This window comes from Mus pahari, chromosome 10 (assembly GCF_900095145.1).
Source record: "Mus pahari chromosome 10, PAHARI_EIJ_v1.1, whole genome shotgun sequence".
Lineage (NCBI taxonomy): Eukaryota > Metazoa > Chordata > Mammalia > Rodentia > Muridae > Mus > Mus pahari.
In genome coordinates this window covers 4,971,156-4,986,942 of record NC_034599.1, presented here as the reverse complement: position 1 = coordinate 4,986,942, position 15,787 = coordinate 4,971,156, and the positions used below count along the sequence as shown (strand labels likewise).

At 40.2% G+C, this 15,787-nt stretch overlaps 1 protein-coding gene across 2 annotated transcripts in view; it reads right to left on the bottom strand.

Moving 5' to 3' along the window:
• Pgr (progesterone receptor) overlaps positions 1–15,787 on the bottom strand; it is a 63,696-nt gene that overhangs the window by 33,242 nt on the left and 14,667 nt on the right. For both annotated transcript variants that reach the window (XM_021207240.2, XM_021207242.2), the window contains exon 3: positions 11,949–12,065. In XM_021207240.2, the coding sequence (XP_021062899.1) occupies positions 11,949–12,065 (117 nt within the window). The remainder of the gene's footprint in view (positions 1–11,948; positions 12,066–15,787) is intronic.

Here is a 15,787-nt window from a genome sequence, read left to right as displayed (position 1 = left end):
CTCCCTCCCTCCCTCCCTCCCTCTCTCTCTCTTCTGTGTGTATGAGTCATTATGCAGAAATGTTTTTTCTAAAGGCAAGAATGTAGCCACATGAAGCCTTAGTGAGGAGATATATCACCATACTTAGGGGTGGATTTATCTTCCTACTCAGTAATGCACAGCAGTGAACTAAATGTAAAAGTTCACTGTGACCTGTGAAAAGCTGGGCAAGTGATTCATAAAAACAAGAATCACATGCACTGAGAAGATCCGCGAGCCTTGACATCATTCCTCGGATGAGAACACAGTCATTGGAGCAGATAGGAACAAACAGCCCATTAGCAGAATCTATGTCTTGGCATGTCAAAATCATATTTCTTCTGACATTCCCCAATAGGATTTTATTAAATTCTGGGCAAGATTTTCCAGTATCCTCTCATATTTCACCTTTCTTCAGAAGGTTTGTATATGAAATCAGAAACCTTGGGAAGGAGGAGTTAACTGAAGGAAGAGGGGAGGAAGTAGAGGAAGGAAGGAAAGAAGGATAGAAGGGAGGAGGAGGAGGAGAGATCTAGTCTGCTACATCAGTGTGCAAGCTGGAATTAACTCTACAGTATTCTCTACTTTGTGTGGAAGGACCCAGCTCCTAATAACTCAGATGTCACTCAAAGGAGGACGCATCTCCTTCAGCTCACAGAAACTTGAGAGCTCCTCTACTGCAGAAACTTGGACCAAACTTAACTTGGGCTGACACTTTGAATCTAATCCTTTTCAATAATGACCTCCTTCCTGGGTGACATGAGTTGGGTAATTTAAGAATAATTTAATTATACTCTTTTTTAAAAAAACTCAATATTTTCTTTATTTACATTTCAAATCTTATCTCTTTTCCTGGTTTCCCTCCAAAAAACACCCTCCCCCTATCCCATCCCCCTTCTCCCTGCTCACCAACCCACCCACTCCTGCTTCCTGGCCCTGACATTCCCTCAGGGGCATAGAGCCTTCATAGGACAAAGGACCTCTCTTCTCATTGATGTCTAACAAGACCATCCTCTGCAGCTGGAGCCATGTGTGCACTTTGGTTGATGGTTTAGTCCCTGGGAGCTCTGGGGGTACTGGCTAGTTCATATTATTGTTCCTCCTATGGGGCTGCAAACCCCTTCAGATCCTTGGGTCCTTTCTCTAGATCCTTCCTTGGGGATACTATGCTCAGTCCAATGGATGGCTGTGAGTATCCACTTCTGTATTTGTGAGTTACTGGCAGAGCCTTTCAGAAGAGAGATTTATCAGGCAAACACTTGGTATCCACAATGGTGTCTGGGTTTGGTGGTTGTAAATGGGATGGGACCCCAGCTGAGTCAGTCTCTAGATGGTCATTTCTTCAGTCTCTATTCCACACTTTGTCTCTGTAACTCCTTCCATGGGTGTTTTGTTCCCCCTTCTAAGATGCATAGAAGTATCAACACTATGGTCTTCCTTCTTCTTGAGTTTCATGTGGTTTGTGAATTGTATCTTGGGTATTCGGAGCTTCTGGGCTTCTGAGCTAATATCCACTTATCAGTGAGTGCATATCATGTGTTTTCTTTTGTGATTAGGTTACCTCATTCAGTATGATATCCTCCAGATACCTCCATTTGCCTAAGAATTTCATAAATTCACTGTTTTTAATACCTGAGTAGTACTCTATTGTGTAAATGTACCACATTTTCTGTATCCATTCCTCTGTTGAGGGACATCTGGTTTCTTTCCAGCATCTGGCTATTATAAATATGGCTGNTATGAACATAGTGGGGCATGTGTCCTTATTACATGTTGGAGCATCTTCTGGATATATGCCCAGGAGTGGTATTGCTGGGTCCTCAGGTACTACTATGCCCAATTTTCTGAGGAACCGCCAAACTGGTTTCCAGAGTGGTTATACAAGCTTGCAATCCTACCAGCAATGGAGGAGTGTTCCTCTTTCTCCACATCCTCACCAGTGTCTGCTGTCACCTGAGTTTTTGATCTTAGCCATTCTGACTGGTGTGAGGTGAAATATCAGGGTTGTTTTAATATGCATTTCTCTGATGACTAAGGATGTTGAACATTTTTTAGGCGCTTCTCAGCCACTTGATATTCCTCAGTTGAGAATTCTTTGTTTAGCACTGTACCCTATTTTTAATAGGGTAATTTGTTTCTTTGGAGTCTTTTTTTGTTGTTGTTGTTGTTGTTCTTTGTATATATTGGATATTAGTCCTCTATCAGATGTAGGATCGGTGAAGATCTTTTCCCAATCTGTTGGTGGCCTTTTTTTTTTCTTGACAGTGTCTTTTTACTTACAGAAGCTTTGTAATTATATGAGGTCCCATTTGTAGATTCTTGATCATATATTACAAGCAATTTGTTTTCTGTTCAGGAAATTTTCCCCTGTGCCCATATCTTTGAGGCTCTTCCCCACTTTCTCTTCTATAAGCTTCAGTGTATCTGGTTTTATGTGATGTTCCTTGATCCGCTTGGACTTAACCTTTGTACAAGAATATAAGAATGGTCAATTTGTCTTCTTCTACATGCTAACCACCAGTTGAGCCAGCACCATTTGTTGAAAATGCTGTCTATTTTCCCCTGGATGGTTTTAGCTCCTTTGTCCAAGATCAAGTAAGTGAGTGGGTTCATTTCTGGATCTTCAATTCTATTCCATTGAACTACCTGCCTGTCACTGAACCAATACCATGTAGTTTTTTTTAAATCACAATTGCTCTGTAGTACAGCTTGAGGTCAGGCATGGTGATTCCCCCAGAGGTTCTTTTATTCAGAATAGTTTTCGATATCCTCGGTTTATTGTTATTCCAGATGAATTTGCAAATTGCTCTTTATAAATCTATGAAGAATTGAGTTGAAATTTTGATGGGGATTGCATTGAATAAGTAGATATCTTTTGGCAATATGGTCATTTTTACTATATTAATCCTGCCAATCCATGAGCATGGGAGATCTTTCCATCTTCTGAGATCTTCTTCGATTTCTTTCTTCAGAGACTTGAAGTTCTTAACAGACAGATCTTTCACTTCCTTAGTTAGATTCACACCAAGATATTTTATATTATTTGTGCAAATTGTGAAGGGTGTTGTCTACTTAATTTCTTTCTCAGCCTGTTTATCCTTTGTGTAGAGGAAGGCCACTGATTTGTATGAATTAATTTTATATCCATCCACTTTGCTGAAGTTGTTAATCAGGTTTAAGAGTTCTCTGGTGAAATTTTTGGGATCACTTAAGTACACTATCATATCATCTGCAAATAGTGATATTTAGACTTCTTCCTTTCCAGTATGTATCCCTTTGATCTCCTTTTGTAGTCTAATTGCTCTGGCTAGAATTTAAGCACTATATTGAATAGGTAGGGAGAGAGTGGTCAGCCTTGTCCAGTCCCTGATTTTAGTGGGATTGCTTCAAGTTTCTGTCTATTTAGTTTGATGTTGGCTATTGGTTTGCTGTATATTGCTTTTACTGTGTTTAGGTAGGGGCCTTGAATTCCTGATCTTTCCAAGACTTTTATCATGAAGGGGTGTTGGATTTTGTCAAATGTTTTCTCAGCATCTAATAAGGTGATCATATGGTTTTTTTTCTTTGAGTTTACTTATATATAGTGGATTACGTTGATGGATTTCTGTATATTGAACCATCACTGCATCCCTGGGATGAATCCTACTTGATCATGATGGATCATCCTTTTAATGTGCTCTTGGATTCAGTTTGTGAAAATTTTATTGAGTATTTTCGCATTGATATTCATAACAGAAATTGGTCTGAAGTTCTCTTTCTTTGTTGGGTCTTTGTGTGGTTTAGGTTTCAGAGTAATTGTGCCTTCATAGAACAAATTGGGTAGAATACCTTCTGTTTCTATTTTGTGGAATAATTTGAGGAGTNTTGGTATTAGGTCTTCTTTGAAGATCTGATAGAACTCTGTACTAAACCCATCAGGTTTTGGGATTTTTTTGGTTGGGAGACTATTAATGGCAGTTTCTATTTCTTTAGGGGATATGGGCCTGCTTTGATCATTAATCTGATCCTGATTTAACTTTTGTACCTGGTATCTGTCTAGAAAATTGTTCTTTTTATCCAGGTTTTCCTGTTTTTGTTGAGTAAAGGCTTTTGTAGTAGCATCTGGTGATTTTTTTTTTATTTCCTCAGTTTCTGTTGTTATATCTCCCTTTTCATTTATGATTTTGTTAATTAGGATGCTGTTTCTCTGCCCTCTAGTTAATCTGGTTAAGGGTTTATCCATCTTGTTGATTTTCTTAAATAACCAGCTCCTGGTTTGGTTGATTCTATGGTTCTTTTTGAATCTACTTGGTTGATTTCAGCCCTGAGTTTGATAATTTCCTGCCATCTACTCCTCTTGGGTAAATTTATTTTTTTGTTTTTTTTTGTTGTTGTTGTTGTTTGATTGTTTTTTTGGAGCTTTTAGGTGTTCTGTAAAGCTCCTAGTGTATGCTCTCTCCAGTTTCTTTTTGGAGACACTCAGAGCTATCTCAGAGTTGTGAGTTTTCCTCTTAGAACTGCTTTCATTGTGTCCCGTAAGTTTGAGTATGTTGTGCCTTCATTTTCATTAAACTCTAAAAAGTCTTCAATTTCTTTATTTCTTCCTTGACCAAGTTATCATTGAGTAGAGTGTTGTTCGGCTTCCACATGTTATGTATGTGGGCTTTCTATTATTTATATTATTATTGAAGATCAGCCTTAGTCCGTGGTTATCTGAAAGGATGCATGAGTTTATTTAAATCTTTTTGTATCTGTTGAGGCCTGTTTTTTTGAGGTGATGAGAAGGAGGTACACTCTTTTGTTTTAGGATAAATGTTCTATAGATATCTGTTAACTCCATTAGTTGCATAACTTCTGTTAGTTTCACTGTGTCTCCGTTCAGTTTCTGTTTCCAGGATCTGTCCATTGGTGAGAGTGGGGTATTGAAATCTCCCACTATTATTGTGTGTGGTGCTATGTGTGCTTTGAGCTTTAGCAATGTTTCTTTAATGAATGTGGATGTCCTTGCATTTGAAGCATAGATGGTAAGAATTGAGAGTTCATTTTGGTAGATTTTACCTCTGATGAATCTGAAGTTTCCCTCTTTATCTTTTTTGATAAATTTAGGTTAAAAGTCAATTTTAATCGATATTAGAATGGCTACTCCAGCTTGTTTCTTGGGACTGTTTGCTTGGAAAAATTGTTTTCCAGCCTTTTACTCTGAGGTAGTGTCCATCTTTGTCACTGAGGTGTGTTTCTTGAATGTAGCAAAATGTTGTGTCCTGTTTACATAACCTGTCTGTTAGTCTATGTCTTTTTATTGGAGAATTAAGTCCATTGACATTATGAGGTATTAAGGAAAAGCCATTGTTGCTTCCTGTTATTTTTGTTGTTACAGTTGGAATTCTGTTCTTGGAGCTATATTCTTTTAGGTTTTTTTTGAAGGATTACTTTCTTGCTTTTTCTAGGGCATAATTTCCATCCTTGTGTTGGAGTTTTCCCTCGATTATCCTTTGAAGGGTTGGATTTGTGGAAGGATATTGCGTAAATTTGGTTTTGTCATGGAATACCTTGGTTTCTCATCTATGGTAACTGAGAATTTTGCTGGGTATAGTAGCCTGGGCTGGCATTTGTGCTCTCTTAGGGTCTGCATGACATCTGCTCAGGATCTTCTGGCTTGCATAGTCTCTGGGGAGAAGTCAGCTGTAACTCTGATAAGTCTGGCTTTATATGTTACTTTACCTTTTTCCCTTAGTGCTTTTAATATCCTTTCTTTGTTTTGTGCCTTTTGTGCTTTCATTATTATGTGATGGGATGAATTTCTTTTGTGGTCCAAAGTATTTGGAGTTCTGTAGGCACTTTGTATGTTCATGGCCATCTCTTTAGCTTGCGGATGTTTTCTTCTATAATTTTGTTGAAGATATTTACTGGTCCTTTCAGTTCGAAATATTCCTTCTTGTCTATACCTACTATCCTTAGATTTGGTCTTCTCATTGTATCCTGGATTTCCTAGATGTTTGTGGTTAGGAGCTTTTTGTATTTTGCATTTTCTTTGATTGTTGTGTCAATGTTTTCTATGGTATCTTCTGCACCTGAGACTCTCTCTTCTATCTCTTGTATTGTCTTGGTTATGCTTGCATTTATGGCTCCTGCCTTCTTCCCTAGGTTTTCTCCCTTTGTGATTTCTTTATTGTTTGTACTTCCATTTTTAGATCCTAGATGTTTTTGTTCAATTCTTTCACCTGTTTTGATGTGTTTTCCTGTAATTTTTAAAAGGATTTTTGGGTATCCTCTTTAAGGGCTTCTACCTGTTTACCTGTGTTCTCCTGTATTTCTTTAAGGGAGTTATTTATGTCCTCCATCATCATCATGAGAAGTGACTTTAGATCCATATCTTGCTTTTCTGATGCGATGGTGTATCTAGGACTTGCTATGGTGGGAGAGTTGGGTTCTGATGATGCCAAGTAACCTTTGTTTTTGTTGCTTCTGTTCTTATGCTTGTCTCCCACCATCAGATTATTTCAAGTGCTCCCTGGCTATATCTGTTTGAAGCCTGTCCCTTCTTTAATCCCGGTTGAGCCAAAACCCCCCAGAGTCCAGCTTTCTCTGTGCTCCTGTGATTCTGGTATCCTGTGATCCTGAGATTCTGGGTTTGTCAGAGTTCTTAGAAGTCAAGCTTCCTCTGAGACCCTTAGATCCTGGTTTGACCAAGCTCCTGGGATCCTGGGATCCTAAGATCCTGACCGTGTTAGAATGATTGGAAGTGGTACCTCCTCTGGGGGGCAGTGGGGCTGTCCACTGAGTTAGAAACCAAGGTAGACCAGCACTGACTGGAAGGAACCCGATCCACTGGTTGGGCAGGGTTCCTGTGTCCCTGCTCCTGCTGGCACCAGGCACTCCTGGTGGTGTTGGAACAGATGTTGTGTTCCACTCACCAGTGATCCTAAGATCCTGGGCATGCTAGGGTACCTGGGGAGTGGAGAGTCCCCCCACTTTCATCTCCTAGAAACTAGGCCACAGGCAGGAAATGGCATATCTTCAGGCTCCTCTAGATCTTACCCTGGTAAAATCTGCCCTTGCTCTTCAGAATCAGACTCACACCTTTTACCACATAATTATCTTAGTAGAGATTAGACTGTTCTGTGGATAAGAGCATCAAGGACGGGTCTAAGCAGGGTGTGTAACTCATTAAACAAAAACTTTATTGGTCTAATCTATTCTTCCCATGAAGGAGTGCAATCTACTGTGTAAGCTGTTTTTCAGTAGTACATTTGATGTATACTTAAACGGTTAGGAATATATTCACACTGCTTTAGGATTGCTTTAGGAGAGTTGTAGCTATCAAACCCATTGTCCTAGAAATAGATCTGCTTATGAAATAAAGGTGTGAGCCAGATTAAGGTTCAGGAGCCAGCTGGTCTCCCTGACACTCATGCATCTGTACACCTGCTCAACATTGTTCACAGAACCTGTGTCCTTTAGCATGTGTGTCACCTTCCACACTTCTGAGTGCAAGCCCTGTGAAAGCTGGAGTTTGTGAAACTGTCTGTTAAAACCCTGGAGTGTATCAGTTTGGCTAGAATGGCTGGCCACCAACCCCAGTGATGTGTTGGTCTTTACTGACTAAAACTAGAATCACTATGCCCGCCCATCCATTCGAAAGAGTAAGTTGTAGATATCAATCAAAATGTCCTCATGATTGCAAGTCAAATAGTGGACACCGTGGAAATTTTAATTTTCTGCTGATATAAAAAATTCAGGGAAAAGAGGAGTGAAGAGGGGCAGGCAGGAGGAAAGCAAATAAGAAAAAAGAGAAGTGAGCAAAAGAAAGAAGTCAGAAGAAGGAGAAATCTTAGTTAAAAGTGCTAATGTAGAATTGGGAAAATATAGTGATAACTATGGAGGTGTTAGAGCTTGGCTTGAGAAGTACTCGAATAATGGAGTGAACAGACAAGAAGACAAGAAGTTTGTACAGAGAAGACAATAGAAGACTCTACAAGCTTGGATGGCAGGGCAGAGCCCAAGGACATCATGGGACTCTATAGGTCAGACCCCACATCGTCACACAGACTCTGGGGGTTCCGTCTACTACCCTATGTCTAATCTGTGGTTGGAGGGAAAAAATTTAAAGGCATTTAAGAGATAATGTGACTAAAGATCCTGACAGATGGGTCAGCCAAGCTTCAGTGGATGCCCTCATACCCAGAGGTATATGGGCAGTCAAACAGGACTCTGTAGAAATGTAGATAATTAGAGGAGAGAGAGAGAGAGAGAGAGAGAGAGAGAGAGAGAGAGAGAGAAGGGATACAAAGTTGAGTAGGATAGAAATAGGAAGAGTTGGGAGAGGAGCAGGTGTTAAGTATCATCAAAATCCATTATGAAATTGTCAATGAATTGATGAATCATTATAATCATTACAGAGGAAGGCCATTGTATTAGAGATTCCAGTGCCATAGAAAAAGCAGAGGTAGAGGCAGAAGAAGCCACAGCATCTCCAAGTCTTTCTCAGAAAGCAAACAAGATGTGTGACTTGTGAGAAAGGCTGGCTTTCTAAAACATGGGAGGTCACAAAGACTTCTGGAGATAACATTGACACAAAGGGAGGAGGAAATTGAGGTGCAGGATTTGAAAAGTGGGTGTACTAATGTAGTCACTGCCTTCTGAGGGCCTTCCCAGCCAGGCATTGTATGAGCACATTTGAGACCTGGGCGTTGACTTGGGGAAAATAGTCAGTAATCATGAGACCATAAAATACCAGGAATGCTCTAACTCAGTGAGCTAGCAAAGTGGGAAGCGGGTTCAGCGGGTGTTAATTTTGCCCAAGAACACTGGCAAAATTTTAGGGAGGAAATAGCACTTGGGTGAGGTTTTAAATCTGAAGAACATTGGTCTAAAAATAACTCCTCTTGAAGGAAGAAATGTGGAACATTGAAGGAACACAAGCAAGCTTGCCTTAGGCAGTACCAGGAAGAAGAAATCTTTTAATATCAACATATAATGCATGTTCCATTGGGCTTTTTACAGGTTTTATCTACATACAAAATTGATTCCTAAGCGTTCTTATGTAGGATACAACTGTCACCCCATAACGGAATATCATTTGGGTCTACCAACCATGCGCCAGGTCAGGCCTTGGATTCCACATATTTTTATTTTTAAGAGAGACAAAAAGAGGAAGGGAGAAACAGGTAGAAGCTGTGTGGGTAGGGAACCAGAGGAACTCTGGGAAATGTTATAGAGGGGATGAATATGATCAAAATATATGAAATACCCAAAGAATAAACAAACCATTATTTTGAAGTCTGATACAATACTTTTGTGTGCATGTGTATGAATGCATTTGTGTGTGTGTGTGTGTGTGTGTGTGTGTGTGTGTGTGTAAGAGTGTGCATGCATTCTTGTGCATGTGTTTGTGGAGGTTAAAGGATAACCATGGGAGTTGCTCCTCTTCTTTTGTTAGATGGTGTCTACTAACAGACCTGGAACTTAATAGGCTGCACTCACTAGGCACCAAGCCTCAGTGACATTTTGGTCTTTGTCTCCCAAGAACTTGGGTCATAAGTCAGAGTTACCATACCCAGCTTTTTTAAAAAGGTGGATTCTGGAGGTCAAACTCACATTTGCAGGACAAGTATTTTACTATCTCTACAGCTCATGACTTCAATATGTCTGATTGAATGGCATATCCATATGCCATGCTGTATATATGGTTAACATAAAGTACTACTGTGGAACGTTGGTTTTTCCCTTCCACCACATGAGCTCTAGGGTTTGAAATTGAGTCATCATGCTTAGTGGCAAGCATGTTTTCCTACTCAGTCATCTGCCAGGTCCAACTTTAATGTATTTATTGTCATATTATTAAAAGCCGTAGGGAGTTTAATAGCAAAAACATGTACAGGGAGCATCTACATGTCCATCAAGTGGATTTTCAGTCCAATGGTGGGGGTGGTCATTTAATTTCTCACTGTTTAATCTGCATCTGATAAACCTTCAGGATCAAGTTCTAAGCTTGATGATACCTCTGATCTCTCAGTCTTTATTCAAGGAGCCTAAGGCCCCCAACAGGCTGGAAAATCATTTTAAAAAATCAAACAAGTGGTAAGCTGCAGTGGCTAGCCTCCAACCCACACTACCTAAAGACAAGGTCACATACTACCATAAAGTCTACTGATACACAACAGAACTCAGCATGCTGGAAATCCACAGAATTAATGAGATTGTATTGTTGGTTGCTTCAAACTGGAGTGTTAATGGTCACCACCACCAAACAAGAAAAAAAAAACAAAAAACAAGAATAAAAATAAATAGAAAATGCAAAAACAATGACTTCATGAAATTTGCAGTCAAATGGATGATCCTAGAAAATACAATCCTGAGTGAGGTAACCCGGTCACAAAAATACACACATGGTATGTACTCATTGATAAGTTGATATTAGGAGAAAAGCTCAGAATACCCACTATACAACTCACAGACCATATGAAGTTCAAGAAGAAGGAAGACCAACGGGTGGATGCTGGTCTAACTGGGTGTCACTATGTAGAAAAACACAAGTACAAAACCAGACACACTATAATGAAGAGAAAGTGGGGAACTGCCTTAAACATATTAGAACAGGAGACAAATTCGTGAACAGAACATCATGGCTCAGGCATTAAGATAAACAATAAATGGGACTGCTTGAAGTGGAAAAGCTTTTGCAAGGCCAAGGACACCATCAATAAGACAAAACAGCAGTCTACAGAATGGGAAAAGAACGTCATCAACAACACTGCATCTGATAGAGGGTGAATATACAAAATACATAAAGAACACATAAAATTAGATATAAACTAAATAATCCAATTATAAACTGGAGTATACAGCTAAATAGAGAATTCTCAACAGTGGATTCTCTAATCATGAAAAAACACTTAAAAATTGTTCAACTTCTTTGGTCATCAGGCAATTCAAAACCACCTTAAGAGGCCATCTTATACCTGTCAAAATGGCTAAGATCAAAAACTCAAGTGACAGCACATGCTGGCAAGATTGTGGAGCAAGAGAAACACTCCTCTGTTGCTGATGGGTGTACAAACTTGTACAACCACTTTGGATACCAATTTGGTGGTTTTTTTCAGAAAATTTGGATTAGTTCTATTTCAAGATCCAGCTATATCACTCCTGGGTATACACCCAAAAGATGCTCTATTATGCCACAAGGACACTTGCTCAACTATGTTTGTAGCAGCTTTCTTCGTAATAGCAAGGACATGTAGGGAAACAACCCCTGACACTTAACAATACTTTGCTATGCTTGCAGAAAGGAACCTAACATAAACATCCCTTGAGAGGCTTTATCCAACAGATGAAGAGCTGCTTCCCAGAAATAAACCCATATACCAAAACCAAAACAGCAGGCAGAACTTGGGAGTCTTATTGAAGAATAGGGGGTAGGATTGAGGGAGCCAGGGAGGTCAAGGACACCACCAGAAGACCTAAAGAGTCAACTAACCTGGGCCCATACTGGCTCAAGAGACTGAAACACAACTAAAGAGCATGTAGTGGCTGGACTTTAGCTCCCTACTCATTTGCAGCAGATGTGCAGCTTGGTCTTTATGTAGGTCCTCTAAGAATTGAAGCAGAGCGGGGCCTGTCTCTGACTCTGCCATTGTATTCCCTTCCCCTAATATCTGGTTGGACCTCAATGGGTAAGGATGTGCTTAGTCCTGCTGAGACTGGATGTCCCAGGACAGGGTGGTACCCAAGGAAGACTTCCCCTTCTCTGAGGAAAAGGGATGGGGGTAATGATAGATGGATTTGTAAGGGTGAGTCTGGGAGGAGGGGAGGGTGAGATGCTGTGATTAAGATGTAAAGTGAATAAATAAATAAATAATTAATAAATAAATGTATGTATTGAGATCCTTCTGACTCAGTGTTATAATAAGGTGCAAGCCATACTACACTATCAATGAAAACATCAACATTACCTCCAAGGACCATGCCAGCCTGACAGCACTTTCTCAGACGACATGCTGGGCAGTTTTTTCTGCGGATTTTATCAACAATGCAGTCATTTCTTCCAGCACATAAGTAGTTATGCTGCCCTAAAAGTGAAAAAGTACAAGTTATTCACAAGTTCAAAAGGTCTACACAGAGCATCAGGCTCGTGGTCCTTGCAGCCTGCCTTTTGCTGGCCACCACTGTATGCTGGACATGATAGACCCATGTGGTACTTCACCTTTGAGTTCAGGGTCTAAATGAAATAATAGTGAGTGCTAAAAACATTTAAACAGAAGTTTACATCTAAATAAGGAAGCCTTGACTATTAAATTGAATATGATTTTTATGTCATGACAGGTGAAGAGCTGGGTAGTCCAGCATTTAATTTTAAGTGGCAGGGGCATTCTGATAGTTGAGCACACTGACATGAAGTTACTATCTTAATGGGCTGACATAACCCACATCTCCTCTAATGTGTTACTCTAATGGCACCTACAGAAGACTGGAATGGATGCTCAAATGGTATTAGTGGAACCATAGGGCCTGGAAGCTCAGTTCATTCTAATGATGAGCATCTTTGCAACTAAGTGCTGGGCCACCAGAACTGGGAAGCAGAAACACCATCCCCCAAGGTACAGTCACAGGTTAGTCTCCATGTAGTCTGTTTGACTAAAGGAACATGGCAACCATGCAGTCCCAACAAGAGTTGCCTATGAATGTAGCATGGAGCACAGACACTGCCTCTGTAGCTCAATAACTGCCCAGAACTTCCAGCCATTAAGAAAGTAAGGGACTTCATTACAGGTATCATTCCTGTAGGTACCTGGGTGCATGTTTAGGTTTAAAAAGTCAAGAGCAAATGGACTGGATTTGTCCCAGTGTCAGTATGGAAATCTATACAGTCTTAAACTTTGGAGATGACAGTCCAGTAAAACATCTGTTGCCTCCACTTTTCTAGTAACAATCTTTCCCAGCTTATATGCAGGTTTTAAGATGTAGCATTTGCTACATCTATTTGCTTGTTCCTTGTACAACCTAACTTCTCCTTGGTCCAATATTACATGGTCATTCTGCATGTCTATAACAAGGCAATCTATTAAACTACTTAGCTATCTACCCCCACATTCTCCAACAGGAGTTAATCACATGCATGTCATAATGACAACCCCAATAGAAGATGCTGTCTAGCTCCCAATTAATGTTTACAGCACCTGTCTATGTTGAAACTTGAGGAAGAATTTCCTGAATTGTATGACTCAACATATTTCTTTCTCCTGGGAAATTTTTCATCTATTTCAGAATGGGAAAAGAAGGGAAGAAATAGCAACTATTACATTATATTATGTTTTTCCTTTGTATTTATGTGTGTGTGTGTGTGTGTGTGTGTGTGTGTGTGTGTGTGTGTGTGTGTGTNTGTGTGTGTGTGTGTGTGTGTGTGTGTGTGTGTGTGTGTGTGTGTGTGTATCAGTGGGTACAGTTGGAGGCTATAAGTCAACCTTTAGTATATTACAAAAGATCTCCCTCTGAGTCCTGGGGCTCACCAATTAGACTAGGTTGGCTGGTCTCAGTAAGCTCCTGGAGCCATCTGTCTCTGCCTCTCCAACACTGTGAATAAAGGCTCACACCATCATACATGGCTGGGTCCTTATGCTACCTCAGCCCCCCTTTCATTTAAATTATGTATATCTTTTTGTGTTCTTCAGAGTCTAGCATGCTCACTATCTCTATCTTGCAAGTGTCTCCCATGCTCCTTGACTCCCTTCCCTCCTCTGACTCATCCTTTAAGGATCTGCTTATCCGTTTCCATCTAGTCTAACCTGAATGATCCCAGAAAACCTTTGGTGTTTTTCTGTGGACCAAATGCTTGTTTCATACAATCTGCATGCCTATTTTTCTTAGTGGAAGCTGAATTTTAATGCTTTAACACATTTATCTAATAAAATGTTGATAAACATTTGTTGGATAAATATATGCATCTTAATGCTTATTGTTCATGTATGGCCATCTAAATATAGTCATACACAGGATGTGACCTATACAATTGTATGTATTGTTAGGCATAGTAAATTAAGATGGTTATTTTCTCCTCTCCAAGAATTTTTATTATATACCATTTTATATATAATCCATTGCCTTTTATAATACTATTCCATGAATTATAATATAATTCATGGGTACAATATAAGTTTCTCTCCTTCTCTCTCTTTTGCATGAATGTGCAAAAATACACATGTGTGAATGTGTATGCGCATGTGTGTGTATGTGTGTGCATGTCTGTATGTGCATGTGTATGCATGTATGTATATGTGTGTGCACATGTGTGTCTCTGTGTGTACATGTGTGTGTGCATGTGTGTGTGTGTGTATGTGTGTGTGTGCATCTGTGTATGTGTGTCCTTTGGTGTTGGGTGGGTACATGCACATGGAAGTGAGTTAACAACTTTGGTTTTCTTGGGTATCTTTTTGGCTTTTATTTTTCACAATTGACTATGCATTTACCTCCTTGTTTTAAAATCATTTATTCTATCAGCATAGATCATAGCAGATGTCTAAAACATTCTTTTTGGGTTTTTGCTATGGTGACTTTTAAATTATATTTTTATTGTTTAAAACAACTTGTAAATTTAAATATATTTTGATCATATTTACCCTACCTCCAAGTCCCTCCAAACCCTCTGCCCCTTCCAACACACTGAGATTTAAGTTCTTTCTCAAACACCCTATACAACCACAAATCCCCAAACTAAGACAACAAAATAAAACCATACACAAAAAGGAAAAAGAAAAAACTCCAAACTGTAACAATAGAAAACCACCCTGGAGTACATGGTATCCATATGTGTTGGTCAACTACTCCTGAATATAAGGGCTGTCCTGGAGTGACTGATATAACCAGTGTCCACACTAATAGAGAAAACAGATTTTCCCTCTCCCAGCCAGCATGTATAAATGACAGTTCAGCTGTCAACTTTTACTCTTGTAGCTAGGTTTTCATTCATTCATTCATTCATTCATTCATTCATTTTTTTAAAAAAATACAAAATAAAATGTAGGCACCTTTCCCGCCTGAGGAGGGGTGTCTGCCCGGGAGCAGTCTCCTGACCTGGACCTTCACCCTACACCTTTCGTGCCTGAGGAGGGGTATCCGCTCAAAAGCAGTCTCCCAGCCTGAGCCAGAAGGAGAACCATCTTTGCTCCAGTCCACTGCCGGTTAGAGGGCGGCCTGGAGAAGGGACACAGCTTCTGGGCTCCAGTCTGCACTGGCAAGAGTGTGGACCCCAGAAGCTACACAGCTTCAGGACAGAAAGAAGCAACCTAACTTCTGGGACAGACTATATTTCAGGCTCCAGAATTTTGGGCACCTTCCTCGCCAGAGGAAAGGTGGCGACCAGTGAGGGCTCTGTCTACCAGAGAGAGAGAGAGAGTCATATTGTGACTCCAGAGTCCCTCAGTGGCTAGACTGTACAGGTGTGTGAATAATCTGCAGAGGCAACACATCTACTGGCACAGGCACTGTTTTGGGCCTACATCTTCAGCAAGGAGTCAGATCTGAAAGCCAGCCCTCTGTGCACATTCCCTGCTAGAAGAGAGCTTCCCTGCAGAGAGTAACCTGACCACTGAGACTCAGGAGAAAACTGGACTCCCAGGACAGCTGATAGAGGCTAACAGAATCACAGGAGGAACAAGCTCCAACCAGAGACAACTATAACAACTAACTGCAGAGATCACCAGATGGCGAAAGGCAAACATAGGAATCTTATTAACAGAAACCAAGACTACTCACCATCATCGGAACCTAGCACTCCCACCTCAGTCAGTCCTGAATA